We start from the raw sequence: 16135 nt of genomic DNA on the forward strand, positions 1-16135 counted from the left end.
ATCACAAGTACTTGCATCTGAAGAAGTGAGGTTCTTACCCACGAAAGCTTATGCTCCCAATACTTCTGTTAGTCTTAAAGGTGCCACAGGACCCTCTGTTGCTTTTTACAGATTCAGACTAGCACGGCTACCCCTCTGATACTTGACATCCTTTTAAAAGAAAATCCTGTTAGACGAGTGGTTATGGTTTAAAGGCTTGCAGTGTGTTACAGCTAGGCATCTGTTTATAATTTTGGCCCTGTTTTTAAATTTCTAGGACTCTCTGAGGGATTTTCTTTCAAATCCTGTTCAGTTTTGAGTAATATATATATTGCTTCCAGTTGGTTAGGAAGGGGAAAAGGTGTCATGGAAGATGGAGTCCTCCAAGAGAGAGCCATATGCTATGTAAGCCAGATATTCAAGACTCAACTTGTTGGTAGCTGCTGTTCTGTAGAAGCATCAAGCAGCTGGCTCTGTCTCCAGGGTTTTGTACACCTTGGTCAATGCTGCTGTGTCTTGTGGTGGAGACCTGTTTTTCTCTAATTGTAGTGCCATTGGCTAACTAGTCAGTTCTTGAGTGGTTCACTTCTTGAATGTTGATTTGCAGTCCACCCGGATTGGGATGTCGGTGAATGCGCTGAGGAAGCAGAGCACTGATGAGGAAGTGATCTCGCTTGCCAAATCACTTATCAAGTCCTGGAAAAAGCTTCTAGGTAAGAGAATAAGCAGGGTTTGTTGGATTCAGTTTACCAAATAGCCAACTCTAGCATCTAACATCTGTTAGTCTTAAAGGTGCCACAGGACTCTCTGTTGCTTCTAGCTGCGTTGCTATCCTGTAGGCTGTGTTTCTCCTACAAGCTTCTGTCTGCATCAATAGAGATAGGAAGTTCTAGCAGGCCACAGAACTTAGAACCTTAAAATTAGACCTCATCTGGAGGGTTTCAAGTAGTACACAGTGAATTCCATTTAATAACATTGAGTTCCTATTTTAAAAGAAAATGCTCCCTGCAGAAGAAGTGGAATTAAGGGCCAGGACTGCATGTAGTTAATGTGCACTTGCCCAGGCTTGCGAGGTTTGAAATAAGAATAGTTAGCGTGCCAATGATAGTAATACACTGATCTTATGTATAAAGTTCTCCATTTGCTGACTGAGGTGTTCAGGATGTGCTGCAGTTTAAAGTAAATGCAATATTAACTTATCAGTAAACTAGCACAACAGATAAATAGCCAACTAGTGTAACATTGTAAGAAACCTGCTAGAAAACATTTCCAGTTGTGATGGGTTGAAGAGTGAGGTCTTATTTAAAATCTTATTGCTTGACTATACTTCCCGGAATGGGATATTGTAATGCTTAATGAGCAAATGTTCCTAAAGCTCTTTGAAGACGGTACTTTGCACAAGGGTAGCCCTTTGCTTGCTCAAAAGCATTAACCCATTCAGCCCCCTTTCAAAGTAGCTAGTTAGTGTGGTCCTCATTTTTTCCAAAAGTCAGTCAACTTGTCTAAGATTACTGAGTGAGTCGTTAGCAGGCAGGGATTAGAGCTCAGGAGTTTCTCTCCTACTTCTGTGTTCATTCCTCTAGACCACCTTGGAAATAAAAGTGCATTATAAACAACCTTTCCTGTGGAATTTCCAAGAATAAATGGAAATACTCCACCTGAGTACTAATAAAGACACTTTACAGGGCTTATGGTGCCACTGAACTTTTTTTTTTCTGATTACAGACCATGAAATCCTAAGCCCTTTTCATTTCAAATCAGAAGAGAGGACATGTCTTGAGTGGGTTATTTGTGTCATTGGGAACTGATGTAATTGTCTTTAGCATAAACCATGCTTCTGAGCCTATGGCAGTACCTGTGTGTGAAGCTCAGGGTAGAGTGTCCTGTCATCAAAACTAACAAGTCTGTCTGAGTCAGTAGAAACAAATATCTTCTATATTTAATACCATCGGGTTGTTCAAGGTGTATGTGAAATGAACTGCTAGTTCCAGTCTGCATCTCAAAGAAACCTCCTACAAATAACTTGGCAAAGAAGCCAAAGATTAAACGGGTATTGGAGACTGAACTATTTTTTCCTCCAACCCGCTGCCGGGGCTGGTCCTTCTACCTCAGGGTGGATACATAATGGTGGGACCATGAGGGGAAGCCTTCACTGCCTATTCCTGGCCTGTATCTGATCTGCGTTTAACCAGAACTTCTGTCTCCAGGACTGCGAAGCCATCACCTTCCAACGGCACTGAACTAACTGGAAAAGAAATACACTTCTTAAAAGAATAAATTGTATCCCTGGCCTTCCAAACACCTTCCTTGAAAAAGGGGCTCGCCCCCATAGGCACTTTTGAAAATTGGATTGGGTTTAAGTCCCATTTTCAAAAGTGATTTTTGAAAATTTTACTCAGTCTGTACATTCGGCAGCCGGGGCCTCACTAGAAAAGAAACTTTGGCTGGGATAGGTCTTCCCTCCTGAAGAAGCTAATCTCAGGGAATGAAGGATGTGTCCTTTCACACTGGCTAGCTAGGGAAAGGTTTGTGGTACGTTTGCCAGGTTGCTTGACTCCTTGCCACTCAAAGGCAAGTAGAAAGATTACCATGGGTGCATTGCAGAGTACTTTAGGCTGTATAGACCTATTCCTCCATGCTGCTCTTCTGGAGCTAGTAACTTGCCTCTGACCAAATATCCGGGCTCTTAACCATCCTTTGTGCTCTGCTTAGTGTAGTCAGGATTGTGGTGTGATGATCAACCCTGAATCCTCGGTAGTATCTGAGTGTTTGTTTTTTCCCTCTTCTCACTGGGTGCAGATGCTTCGGAGGACAAAAGTGAGGAGAAGAAGAGGAATTCTTCCTTGTCGGCATCCTCCTCAAAGGAGAGCGGTGACTCAAGAGACCAAAGGTAACGCTTCCCTTTAGCCCAAGATGATGCTGTTGTACATGTTGTTCCGTCACTTGGGGCTTTGTGTGTTAACATTTGATCTTTAACGTGTCTGTTGGGCTGTGCAGTTGGTCTGCTCAAATGCCTCATTCTGCTCAGACCTGCCAGGAGTCCAGCCTACCTAGCAAAGGTGACGGGCTGCCTGTAGATCCGTGTGGTGTTCTATAATAAAGAGAAACTACAACTGTAATGGAAGAATAAACATCTACAAAATACAGTGGCTTTAGTGAGTTTTTTTGCTTTCTGTTCTACATGATTTGTTTTACCTTCACGTTTCCATTTCCTTCTGTTCATGCTGGTTTCTTTCTCTGTTAATAAAACATTCCTTTGGGTTGGATTTTGTTTGTGTTGCATTTTTATATTTTTTCCCTTGCTTGTTGTAAACCCTTGGAGCCCTTTAGAAGGGCTGCGACTATGCTCCGCTTTAGCCTTCTCTGCTGATGCATGGGAGCCAAGTATTCACAGACGATTCTAGCAGGAGCCTCACGCCCCTCTCCTCCCTGCACAATGAGCTCCCCTCCACAAGCGGTGGAAGAAGTCCACCCGCCCTGCAGTCGGCATCGAGCTGGTCTGCTGCTGACTTACCCCTCTTTATGGAGTGGGTACTCCGCAGCCTATTCCCCATCTGGCAAGTGTAGTTAGAACAGGCAGCAAGGGGAAGTGGGGCCCGGGTGGAGGGCAGGGAGGTTATGAGGTGGGACCAGCTTCACCAGAGTCCCAGCTGTGCCTCCCAGAAGCAAGAGACTGATCCTTCCTTTTAGCCAGAGCGCTCCCAAGAATCCCGTGCGGACTCCAGGAACCTGGCCATTTCATAAGGTGTAAAACACCTGTGCATTAGTCACTTTCTTAAGGATTAATATTAAGAATGGAAGAATGGCCACACTGGGTCAGACCAATGGTCCATCCAGCCCAGTATCCTGACTTCCGACAGTGGCTTGTGCCAGATGCTTCAGAAGGAATGAACAACAGGGCAATTTCGAATAATCCACCCCCTGTTGTCCAGTCCTAGCTTCTGGCACTAAGAAGTTAGGGACACCCAGAGCATGGGGTTCCATCCCTGACCATCTTGGCTAATAACCATATTCTAGTTTCTGTTTATTGGTAACTCTCTGGTTTATGAGTTTTCCCATGCTCATTAAAGTCTGTCCCTGCGTATGCCAGTCAGTCAGTCCCTATCCGACTAGCCTCTTTACCGTGTCTGCTTTTTGTTTCAGAACTGTCACATGACCGCTGCTGCGGCCCCTGTACCTTTGAGCAGGGCTGGTACAGTGAAAGTTACTGACACGATGGCTGAGCTGCAGCAGTTTAACTTGCTACATAAATCTCCTCCTCCACTTTTGTGTATAAACGTTCCAGCAGATCATGATTTGGCCTGTGCCTTGCCATGTTTTTAATAGTAATGGAGCCTTCTGGTTTGAGGCCATAAGCCCAGCTGCAATGCAGCGTAGCAGGGATCGTCTCTTGTTCTGTGTGTGTCCAGTGCCTAGCACAGTGAGCTCCTGGTCCATGACTGGCGTTTCTAGGTGCTAATTCTACAACTAACGTTAATCTGGAATCTCCCAGCTGAAGTTTTCCCTTTGCATTGTGCAAAGAGCAGGATTTCTCTGGGACGGAGGTGACAGGGCTTCATGTGTTTTCAGTGAAAGGTGTGCTTTTGTAAGCTGGGACAGGAGGGGTGTGAGCACAGGATTGGGACCCAGGAATGCCTGCCGTCTAAATCCTGCTTCTGACACTGGATCCTTCTGTGCCCTTGGGCAAGCGTCTTCAATTCTTACCCCCATTTCTCAATCTGTAAATAGAGAACGATACTTGCCAGCCATATAGGAATCTGGTGAATCTTAGTTCATTTGTGTCGGCAAAGTATTATGTTTGTGCTAGGCTGATGGTATACTAGAGTCAGGAAATAACACCTTAGAGAAATCTCTGGCTTGGCCTCTAATAGACTTTCCTCAGGAAATTCTTGTGAGTCTGAAGTAAAGGGGTTTTCCTGGCACATTGCACAGAGTTCCTCAGCTGCCCCCAAAGCACCTGGGAGAGTGAATGGAGGGAGAATTGTGTGAGTAAAACAAACCCAGTCTGCTAGGACACTCGCAGTTTGGAAGAAGTGGCCTAGTGTTGTCGCAGCCCGAATAACACACCAGTTGTGGTCATGGAGGTAGAAATATGGTGCTACCGGCTTTTTCAGCAGCCAAGGACCAGTGATTTACCCGTCAGTCCCACCAAACTCTTTGTCCTCCACTAGTAAGGCTCTAAGAGCCACTGCATGGCTACTACTTCTTTTTCATTTCAAAGTGCGGTGCAGACAATAAACCTCCAACACCCCGTCAGGTAGAAGTACCCTCTCCCTTTAACAGGGGGAAACTGAGGCAGAAGTTAGGTGTTAGAGATATTTAGCTCCTGTCTCCCAGCCCGTAGCCAGTCCCATATATCATGGTGTCTCGTTACAGAGAGAAGAGCATATGTTCCTCTGATGGTACAAAAGAGCCTCCCAGTGCTTCCTGCCAAACTCAGAGAGCTTATTGGCCAAGCATTGCCCCAGTGTCTCTGTGAAGGACAGGCTGAGACTAAATTAGTCAGACGGTATGGCTGATCTCTGGGTGATGAGTGCACTCCTATGCTGGTTTGATGAGGCTGCTATCAAAGCAGTAGAGAGGCCAGCCAGTGTTGAAATGTACTTACTTCAGCCATGGAGTCTGACAGATTTTGACTGTGCCTTTACCCTTGTGTCAGTGAAGAAATTTGGGATACTTCTTGGCCCATAACTTTTCTCAATTCCACGGTGGGGAATTTCTTTTGCAATGACTAGGGAATTAACATCAGTACAGCTGTATCCAGAGCGTCTCAGCCCTCCAATGTGGAGGTGGAGCTTGTTCTGGTAGGCGAGATATTTACGTGATACACTAGTAGATGGTATCCCTTATAAAATTATATCCCGCAGTTCTGTATTGTTATGGGTCAAAGCACTGTATCTCACTACTGGATGGTGTAGTATTGTGGACTATTACTACAGTATTTTTTTAATAGGTTGCATATAGAATGTCTTCATCTCTGGCAGCACTGTGGTTTCTTTTTTTGCCAGAACTCTCATCAGGCCACTTATTGGGAGTGTCTGGATTTGTTGCATGTCAGTGTATTACTTTTATGGCAATTTCCTTTCCACTGCAGTCCAAATTCTATTTGAGTCCGGCCATCACACGTGTCACCATTTTGTTCTTGGGTCACTTCTTTTGTAATGCAGAGGACTTTCTATTCTCCTCTTGGGTAAAGCGTACCGCCTTATTCCCATGTTTGACAGGAGCAGTCTGAACCCCCAGGATTTCCTGAAGCAAAGCTGCTCTTTGTGGTGAGGGTTCTTATTTGCCAACTATTGTAATGACAGACAAACCTCCTCTTACACAGACTTTGTAAGTGTGGTCTGGACTGCTGTGAAATCTGTTTTGTTTGATCTAAGAGCAGTCAGCTGAGGTTCTCAGGCTTGCTATGGTTTTAAACTGCAGGAGTGAGGAAAAGCTTGTTCTGCTTCCCTGCTGGTCCACTGGACTACTGCCTACTCTGTGCTTCAATTACCTCTCATTCTACTGCACAAGCCGGCAGCTGCTCTACAGGGTTTTGGGGTTACTTTGAGCCATAACCTTCCTGGGGCTGGCCTAGGTGACTTCTGTTCCTGAGGTAGAACTGCACTTAGACACACAACCCCTACTGAGGTCTGTAGGGCAGAATATCAAATTCTCTTTGAGGTTGGCAACGGCTTTTTGTTCACACGTCCACAAATGAGTCTTTCAAAGCTTTGGTGGACGGTTGCTTCTTGGGCTGTTGAATTCTACCAAAGCCACAAGCTCGTGTAACAGCTTCTAGGCATGGCAGGCTTTGCACATTTCCCTGGATGAGTTTTTCTTGGTCTGTTTAAAGCACCAGTTGCTATAGGCCCCATTTGCATGTGTGCAATCACGTGGGCACTCAAGAGTTGACAGGAATGGTATGTGCAAACCGCACTGAAAATCAACAGGTACTCCGCACCTTTCAACCATCAGGCCCCTTTTCCTTAGTTCCCTAAATAGTGATTTAGGAATCGAATTTTCGGCATCCAGATTTGATGGTTTAGCTCTTAAAGCACCTGGAGCTTATTTTACTCCTTTTTAAAGATGTTTAATTAGCACAGATGTGACAGTTGATGGAAGCAGAGTCCTAGAATGGAGATTTTGCTGTGAGATACTTTTGTGGCTCAATGTTTCTGTCAGGCTGAGACAAAGGACTTGTAAATTTTGCCCAACGAAAGCACCAGTCTCATTGCGAAGCATCTTAGAGCCCCATGTGGTCCACAGAAATATACATTCAGCCATGTATGTGTAGTCTGTACAGAGAGGCATAAATTCATATTTAGTGCAGTAACTGGTGGTACTTGTTCCCTTCGAAACAGCAGCCGTTTACTGGCAAACCACCATCTTTTGCAACCCTCAGCTGAGCACACACATCTCTTGCAAGTGACGCTGTATGTACTCAGCTTAGTGACGTTAGTTTTTTATTCTACATTTAGCCTACGTTTTCAGAAAAATGCACACGCAAATTCACTTGTGCTGAGAACCTGTTGTACATCTCCGTGATTATTTGGGCCATTATAAATCTGGCCCAAAGACTTACATTTTCACAAAAATAGGCCCTGCAGACCCCCTTTGCACATTCAATTACTACAAAGATGTTTAGACAGCTGAAGCTGCAGATGAATGCCTAAACCAGTTCCCATTGAAAAAGCTCAATGGATGTTAGATGCCTAAAAGAATTTGAGGACCTGGACCTAAAGTCTTTTGTTCAGCCCCTGAACAACTGCCAGGGTTCAAACTCCCTACACGTCACTGTGCCCTAACCCTTATAACATTGCCCTGCAGGGAGCACCAGTAGGCCTGAGCCGGTAGTTCAGCTTCCATTCCCATTTCGTCCTTGGCTACGTTGCTGTCCGTGCCCGCAGGGTGCCATTTGGGGTAGGGTTTTTAAACAAGGGATTGGTACGTCTGGAACTAGAGTCAAACCACTTCCTCCTCTCATGTAGCAATGGACAGCTTAAGATGTTTGGGCGCTGATATGCTGGGCCGGGTGGGAACTAGCCCTACTGAACTATTCCAGTATCAATGCCTTGAGCTGTCCAAGTCCCATTGTCGAACAGCAGTGGTAGCAGCTTCACGATTAGAGGATAAACACACAAGGTTTTAGGACAGCTTCATTGCCTTGCGAGTAAACCAGCAGACCTAGTAGAGTAGAGTGGGGTCTGTTTCGGTGGCTATAAATGTCAACTCTAAGGGAGTCCTTCTCTCCCTCTTCCATCGAATGGGTCGGGTTCTCTGCGGCCCCCCACAGGTGGGGAGCTGGTTATAGATCCCTGATTCTGTGCCCCTGCCCCGAACAGGTTAAACAGCTGGATATGGTCCCTAGGGATCAGATATCAGCAGAGGCTAGCTGGAGTGCATGGGCTTTGGCCACTCCCCCTCTCTGCTGCTGCCATGTCCTCTGCCGAGGGGGCTGTGGAAAGGGAGGCATAAGAGCTGGGGAAACCTCAGCAGCAGGCCTATGGTTTCTGCTCCCTTTGTGGTGCCTGAATGTGCAAGGAGAGCAGAAGAGGACAGAGAACCTGTCTGTATATGTGGGGGACCAAATATCCTGTGAGGCTGAGCATGCGATACAGAGGCTTTCATCTAGTTGAAGTTCAGCTTAGGTCAGGAGGAGCTGACCATATTACCCTCTTGTTAAGTGGCCTAGAGCAGTGCTTCTCAAAGCCAGCCCGCCGCTTATTCAGGGAAAGCCCCGGGCGGGCCGGGCCGGTTTGTTTACCTGCCGCATCCGCAGGTTCGGCTGATCGCGGCTCCCACTGGCCGCAGTTTGCCATCCCAAGCCAACAGGCGCTGTGGGAAGCGGCGTGGGCCGAGGGATGTGCTGGCCGCCCTTCCCGCAGCCCCCATTGGCCTGGAGCGGCGAACCGCGGCCAGTGAGAGCCGCGATCGGCCAAACCTGCGGATGCAGCAGGTAAACAAACCGGCCCGGCCCACCAGGGGCTTTCCCTGAACAAACGGCGGACTGGCTTTAAGAAGCACTGGCCTAGAGGGAGTGAGTAGGTGTTTTCAGGCTGTTTCCTAGTGGTGATTTGTCCACATTACACTCGCTCTTGTTAGCAGCTCAGTTGGTCAGGGCTGATCCTGAGTGAACGGACCCTCACCTGCCCTTTCAGCCCGAGTAGTGGGCCTTCCCGCCGCAGGGTTAAGCTATGTGGCTAGAGAAGCTCGCACTGTTACTGTCTGGGCTGTGCCTGCTCTGTGAATACACAGAGGACTCCAGTCTCCAGGACTGTCAAACCAGCCGTAAGTGCATCTGTAAATAAAAACTGTGAACACTAGGGGGCCGGACTTTAGAAACCCTGTGTGCAAATGACTGTGCCTGCACGTGAAAATGACCGTGAGTCACCATTACAGGTGCAGTTAGTCAGTTAGCGTGTTAATTCACAGCTGTTGTCCATGCTCCCAACGCCTCAAATGATTCCAAGGTAGAAGCGTCGATGTCTCTCTCCTAACCAGTGTGCTCTAAGGAAAGGTTCAGGGTGGGGGGTGCTCTGGTTGCATGACCCATTGTGATTTAAATTTTATTAGAGAATATTTAAAAAAATAAATGATACAGAAAATTTGAAGCGTCAGTTATTGGTCATTGGGGGTAACATACAGAGTATAGGGGTATGTTGGTGTTTTGGGGTTGGGCAGCATACACAGTATATACCGACTGCAATGTCCCCAATGAGGGGTGGGTAACCGGTGGGTGGGATCAGGAAACAGTCGATAAGCGGTGAGGGTCTATCACCCATACAGGAAGTAGAGACTACAGTACAGACAAAGCCCAGGTCTCTCACCAGCTACTTCTCATTAACCTTTTCTAGAGGTATAGAAAATACCTGCTATACATACAGCTATATAGTTGAATACAGCTATATTTCAACTCAAATCCATAGGACTTGTTTGAACTGTTTTGATGGCAGGAGTTGCTGCATTGAAGAGATGAGGCTTTACATAGAAACCAAAGAGGTTAGAATTTGTGCTGAGAGAAACTGCCATGGGACAGAGAGGAGGTTCTCTGCCTTTATCCTACCTTTGGATAGTCCTCTCGGTCAGGGCCAGGCTTCCTGGGGTCAGAAACAGGGAACGTCTTCAGCTGGATTGTAGTAATCTTCATTGAAAACCCCCTCACCAGTAGGAAATTTGCTAAGCAGTGCGCCGTTACCAGTGCTCAGAAATCAAGTCATGCTAATTGTGGGTAGGAGGGAACTGAGTGGGGGGCTGGAGATGTAGAATTCAGACCCCTCTACCTCTAGGCAGGAAGTGAGACTGCAGCACGAAAGGACTGCTCCCCCGTATGGGGTTTTTTTGGTGACTGGGTCCACATAGTCCTGGATCCCGTTACTTCTTTCCTGGTCTACTTCCTAATAGTCCTTTGTGCTGGCCTCCCATTGCTGTGTCCAGGGGGCGTAGAGGCCCTCCTGCATCCCTCAAAAGGCCCCATATACAGCCCTACCACAGTGCAGATATGGGATGAAGGGCCTTTATCTGATCTTCCTCTCTGGCCTGCATTTCGCTCTAGAAGATTTAATTTCAACCACTTGGCTCCGCCGAGAGCCTTGTTTTCCATACAGTGATTTTGGTCATGAGACCATAGCCCTGGTGAAAGGTGTGGGCCTGCCAGCCCTGGAGACTAAAGACTTCTATCTCTGGAGAATCTGCAGCGCGGTCAGTAGCTGCGCAAGCTTCCCCTTGTTACCCTGGGGGCATGAGTCTCCATGGCCCATTTGCTTCTGGGGCTCTCTGATAAACCTACCTCCCAGGGTGCTAGTTAGAGGAGCAGTTTCTGATGTGGTCACTTAGGAACTGGACTGCGATCGCCCGACTCCTTCAGCAAATACCAGTTTCACGGGGGGAGCAGAAGGGGTGATGTTTACATTTATTGCATTTTGAAGGGGTGAATAAGGGCATAATTTGGGTTAAGTGATGCACAGAATGGTAAAGTACTGGGGTCTGATGGACCAGCTCACTAGAATGGCTAGACATTCCTGACCCTAGCATTTCACATATGGTGGGAGTTCATGGTGTGGAATGGACCATCCTTGATCTTGTTGCATTTTAAGAATGTGCAGAGGAGCACATGGTGTTTATTTGCACAAACTCCTTTATTTGACTGGATATTCTGATTGCTCGCTGAAGTGCTTCGCAATGCATTGTGTGGTGTGTATAGTGCTTCAAATAAAAAAGTCTTTTTTTTCTTTTCTTTGTTACACTAAGGAAATGAAATACAAAAACACTCCAGGAATAAAAACATTGACCCTACTCCCACAATCTTAGCCCAGGCCCCTTCGCTCCACCCCAGTTCTAACAGAATTCACTCCCAAGAGCAAAATTAATTTTAAACTCCCCACAAAGGGGGCATCTGTGAAAAGAGTCTGGCAATCCTTGAGGATCCCATCATCACTAACTGGCATTAACATCACTGGGAGTTTTGCCTGAGTAAGGCTCTTCCTTGGGTCTCGGCATATCATTCCAGGAGGTTCCACGTTCCAGGGAGCTCTTTCTTGGAGTTGTAAATTCCTGTATGGCTGTGTGCCAAAGTACCAGCGCCAAACACCTCAGGCCCCATGTTGGCAGGTAACAGAAAGTCAAAACCCAAGCATGGAGTGTAATCTCCCTTCTCACTGGGCCTGTTAGGAGATTTTAAATGAGGAACTCTAGGTTCTGGGGCAGGATTCTTGGTCAGGCTTTGTGAGGGTAAGCTCTAAGTCACCTCCTTGCTCTGCTGATGGGGGGTGACCTGGGATCATTCTGCACCAGCCCAGAATGCCCCATACAGAGCACCATCTCTGCAAGGCAGTCCTTTTGCAAAGTGGATTCACTGTATGCTCCAGTGCTGATTGTCCAATGTAGGGACAAGGCGGGCACGGTAATCTCTTTTATTGGACCAACTTCTATTGGCGAGAGAGACAAGCTTTCGAGCTCCATGGAGCTCTTCTTCGGGTCTCAGCATGTCATTCCAGGAGGTTCCACGTTCCAGGGAGCTCTTACTTGGAGTTGTGAATTCTCATATGGCTGTGTGCCAAAATACCAGCACCAAACTCCCCAGACTCCATGTTGGCAGGTAACAGAAAGTCAAAACCCAAGCATGGAGTATTGGCAGTGTCCAATAGCTGTGTAATCTCCCTTCTCATTCACCTCCAAGGGTATGACCGTTTCCTTTTGGTTCAGTGGAGTAAATCAGTTTGCATAAACAATATCATAGAATCATAGGACTGGAAGGGTCCTCGAGAAGTCATCTAGTCCAGTCCCCTGCACTCATGGCAGGACTAAGTATTATCTAGACCATTCCTGGCAGGTGTTTGTCTAACCCGCTCTTAAAAATCTCCAATGATGGAGATTCCACAACCTCCCCAGGCAATTTATTCCACTGCTTAACCACCCTGACAGTTAGGAAGTTTTTCCTAATGTCAACCTAACCCCCCCTTGCTGCAATTTAAGTCCATTACTTCTTGTCTTATCCTCAGAGCTTAAGAAAAACAATTTTTCTTCCTCCTCGTAACAACCTTTTACGTACTTGAAAACTGTTATCATGTCCCCTCTCAGACTTCTCTTTTCTAGACTAAACAAACCCAATTTTTTCAATCTTCCCTCATAGGTCATGTTTTCTAGACCTTTAATCATTTTTGTTGCTCTTCTCTGTACTCTCTCCAATTTGTCCACATCTTTCCTGAACTGTGGCACCCAGAACTGGACACAATACTCCAGCTGAAGACTAATCGGCACAGAGTAGAGCGGAATAATTACTTCTCATGTCTTGCTTACAACACTCCTGCGAATACATCCCAGAATGATGTTCACTTTTTTTGCAATAGCTTTACACTGTTGACTCTCATTTAGCTTGTGATCCACTATGACCCCCAGATCCCTTTCCACAGTACTCCTTCTAGGCAGTCATTGCACACGTTTGTATGTGTGCAACTGATTGTTCCTTCCTAACTGAAATACTTTGCATTTGACCTTACTGAATTTCATCCTATTTGCATCAGACCATTTCTCCAGTTTGTCCAGATCATTTTGAATTTTAATCCTATCCTCCAAAGCACTAGCAATCCCTCCCAGCTTGGTATCGTCCACATAGTTTATACGTGTACTCCCTATGCCATTATCTAAATCATTGATGAAGATATTGAACAGAACTGGACTCAGAACTAATCCCTGCAGGACCCCACTCGTTATGTCCTTCCAGCATGACTGTGAACCACTGATAACTACTCTCTGGGAACGCTTTTCCAACCAGTTTTGCACCCACCTTATAGTAGCTCCATCTAGGTTGCATTTGCCTAGTTTGTTTATGAGAAGATCATGTGAGACAGTATCAAAAGCTTTACTAAAGTCAAGATATCATCTACCACTTTCCCCCATCCACAAGGCTTGTTACCCTGTCAAAGAAAGCTATCAGGTTGGTTTGACACAATTTGTTCTTGACAAATCCATGCTGACTGTTTATCACCTTATTATTTTCTAGATGTTTGCAAATTGATTGCTTAATTATTTGCTCCCTTATCTTTCCAGGTACAGAAGTTAAGCTGACTGGTCTGTAATTCCCCGGGTTGTCCTTATTTCCCTTTTTATAGATGGGCACTAGATTAGCCCTTTTCCAGTGTTCTGGAATCTCTCCATCTATAGTATGAGGTTTCATTGATAGGTTATAAGGACTTGTCAGCATTCACATGTGTGCAGAGCCACCCCAGCTCCTAGGAGCTCTGTGTTTGTATCCAGGGATAGCCCTATTGGTTGGCATATTGTCATCTTTGGTGAATTTGGGGGGCGGCTATTGGCCAAGATCTTTGCTCTGCTTTTTCCCGATTGGTTTTACATCGTCGTAATGAACAGGATACGTGACCACGTTGCCGCTGCGCCCCGCGCTGCTCTCAGAGACCTGAACCGAATCATTCTGAGAGGTGAAGTTTCTCTTTTAGCTCCAACAAAAGGCAGGACCCGCCGAAGACGCCAACCACGCCGAAAATCACCACCTTTCCGCCGGTGCCCGTCACCTGCGACGCTGTCCGCAACAAATGCAGAGAAATGCTGACCTCTGCTCTGCAGACCGACAGTAAGTAGGGCAATGGGCTCCACTGGGCTGGCTGCAAAGTCCCACAGAGGCCCCTTTGCCATGCGTTCCTCCTGAGCGTCAGAACTGTCTGGGCGTAGAGTGCTGCGGTAGGGAGGAGTTCCAGGCACAAACAAGAGGACCGGAGCCCTTAATCCCCTGGCCAAAGCTTATTTCACCCAGGGGATCTGGGGATCGACCTCTCTGTGCCGTAGAAGGGATGAGAGTAGGGGTGGCCAACTTCTCCCGGACACTTCTGCTGGGAGTATTCTGCTGGGCGTCTAGTTGGGGTGACCTCAAGCCAGGGGAGTCCCGTAGGCATTGGGTTCACTCCCCATCACCCAGTCTTGTGTGATTGCTTTAAAACTCACCTGACATCCCCATTTCCCCGCTGGGAGAAAGCAGAGCTGGAACGCAGTGGGCTGGATAGGTTCCTAACCACACTGCTGCCAGTAGTGTTCTGCGGCTAGGACTGGACTCTTAGGGAACGCAGCTATTAGAACGGATCCTCTTGAAGGTCGTACGTCTCCAACGGCTTGGGCTGAAGTTTGTCCCTCAGTTACCCATGTGCTGCCCCGGTTGAAGTCAATGGGAGCTGTGGGTGCTCGGCACCTCGGAAAAGCAGTCCCCGAGTGTCCCACGTTGGGCCCCTAATTCTTGGGATGTCCAAAAGGAGAGGTCGCCTTTGAAAATGAGGGCCTGGCTGCATGTTGAGGCTCTGCATGAACTTGGAATGATGGAGCGTAAATGACAGATGGAGAAATGCACAAGTCACAAAGCTTTGCTCAAATCGCTCCTGTATGTCTCACAGGAGCTGGGGGGAGGGATAGCTCAGTGGTTTGAGCATTGGCCTTTTAAACCCAGGGTTGTGAGTTCAATCCTTGAGGGGGGCAATTTGGGGCAAAATCAGTACTTGGTCCTGCTAGTGAAGGCAGGGGGCTGGACTCAATGACCTTTCAAGGTCCCTTCCAGTTCTAGGAGATGGGATATCTCCACTAATTATTATTTATTATGTTAATTGCAAGAGTTTCATTGCATCATCCCCTCACCCCATCCCTTGTCTGCTTCAAGGAAGCCCAACCCGTGGCTGTCCATCCCCTTCCTGCTCATCGGTCATTTGCCGTGTCCAGGCTCCAGCCACACAATCATTACATCACTCAGGCTGTTCCTTATACAGTAAAGGTTGTTTACTGGATTTCACCAGCTCTTTGCTCCAATTAGAGCAAGTAGGAAGCGGGGGGAGATAAGGGTGTGGCTGGAGGGAGGTTGCAGGTCATTTGGCCAAGAATAAGTAAAGTGAAGGCCTGATTCTGATGATACTAGCTTTACTGCTGTGTAACTCCGTGGATCGGAGTGGAGTTATCGCCAGATTACAGCAATGTGAGATCCGAATCAGGCCCTGTGTATTCATGTTTAGGCTAAGTTATAAGTTCCTGGTATCGTGTGGGTTACTGGCAAACAATGCGTATTACGGCACCGGGGTGCCAAACATTGCTTTAGCTCTGGACACCCCATTGGAGTCAGTGGAGCACCAGAGGGCGAAAGTCAGCTGGGGTTGTCTGTTTTTGTCATTGTATTTTAAAATGTGTCCAGCGGTGCCGAGGCACTGCCTGCGATAGTGGGAACGTGAAAGTCGAGATAGGCAGAGAGCTCGGTATTGGTCCCCAGGGTCTCCCTCGGTGTTCGAAAGGGATCAGTAATTGTGCTCGTTGTTCTTTTACAGATGACTACGTTGCCATTGGTGCTGACTGTGAACACCTCTCTGCCCAGATTGAAGAATATATCCTTGTGCTATTGAGGGTTCCCTGAGCAGCACCCCCGGTGGGGGCGAGACATTAACAGGCCAGCAGGAAAATAGGGGCGAATGGCGTTGTTTGTGCAAAGGTCTCGCTCGGCCTGGGCTCTGGGCTGGGTCGCAGCGTTGTTCTGGAGTAGCAGAGCCGCAGGGTAAAGATGAAGCCCCTGGATGGATTTGTGGTCAACTCAGAACTGACCCCCTCGCTGGCGTGATTGTGCATGGCCGCCTGTTTGTACTGCCCTGATTGCCCCATCCTCCTGTGCAACAGACGTTCCCTGGCAACTTCCCCG

The 16135-nt window shown here is 47.2% G+C and overlaps 1 protein-coding gene across 1 annotated transcript in view; it reads left to right on the forward strand.

Moving 5' to 3' along the window:
• TCEA2 (transcription elongation factor A2) overlaps positions 1–16135 on the forward strand; it is a gene marked incomplete in the record, with an annotated part of 32158 nt that overhangs the window by 10535 nt on the left and 5488 nt on the right. Inside the window, 4 exon segments of the mRNA XM_034786661.1 lie at positions 587–692; positions 2779–2869; positions 13917–14050; positions 15771–15827. Coding sequence (XP_034642552.1) covers positions 587–692; positions 2779–2869; positions 13917–14050; positions 15771–15827 — 388 coding nt within the window.

This window comes from Trachemys scripta, chromosome 12, assembly GCF_013100865.1.
Source record: "Trachemys scripta elegans isolate TJP31775 chromosome 12, CAS_Tse_1.0, whole genome shotgun sequence".
NCBI classification, from domain to species: Eukaryota; Metazoa; Chordata; order Testudines; family Emydidae; genus Trachemys; species Trachemys scripta.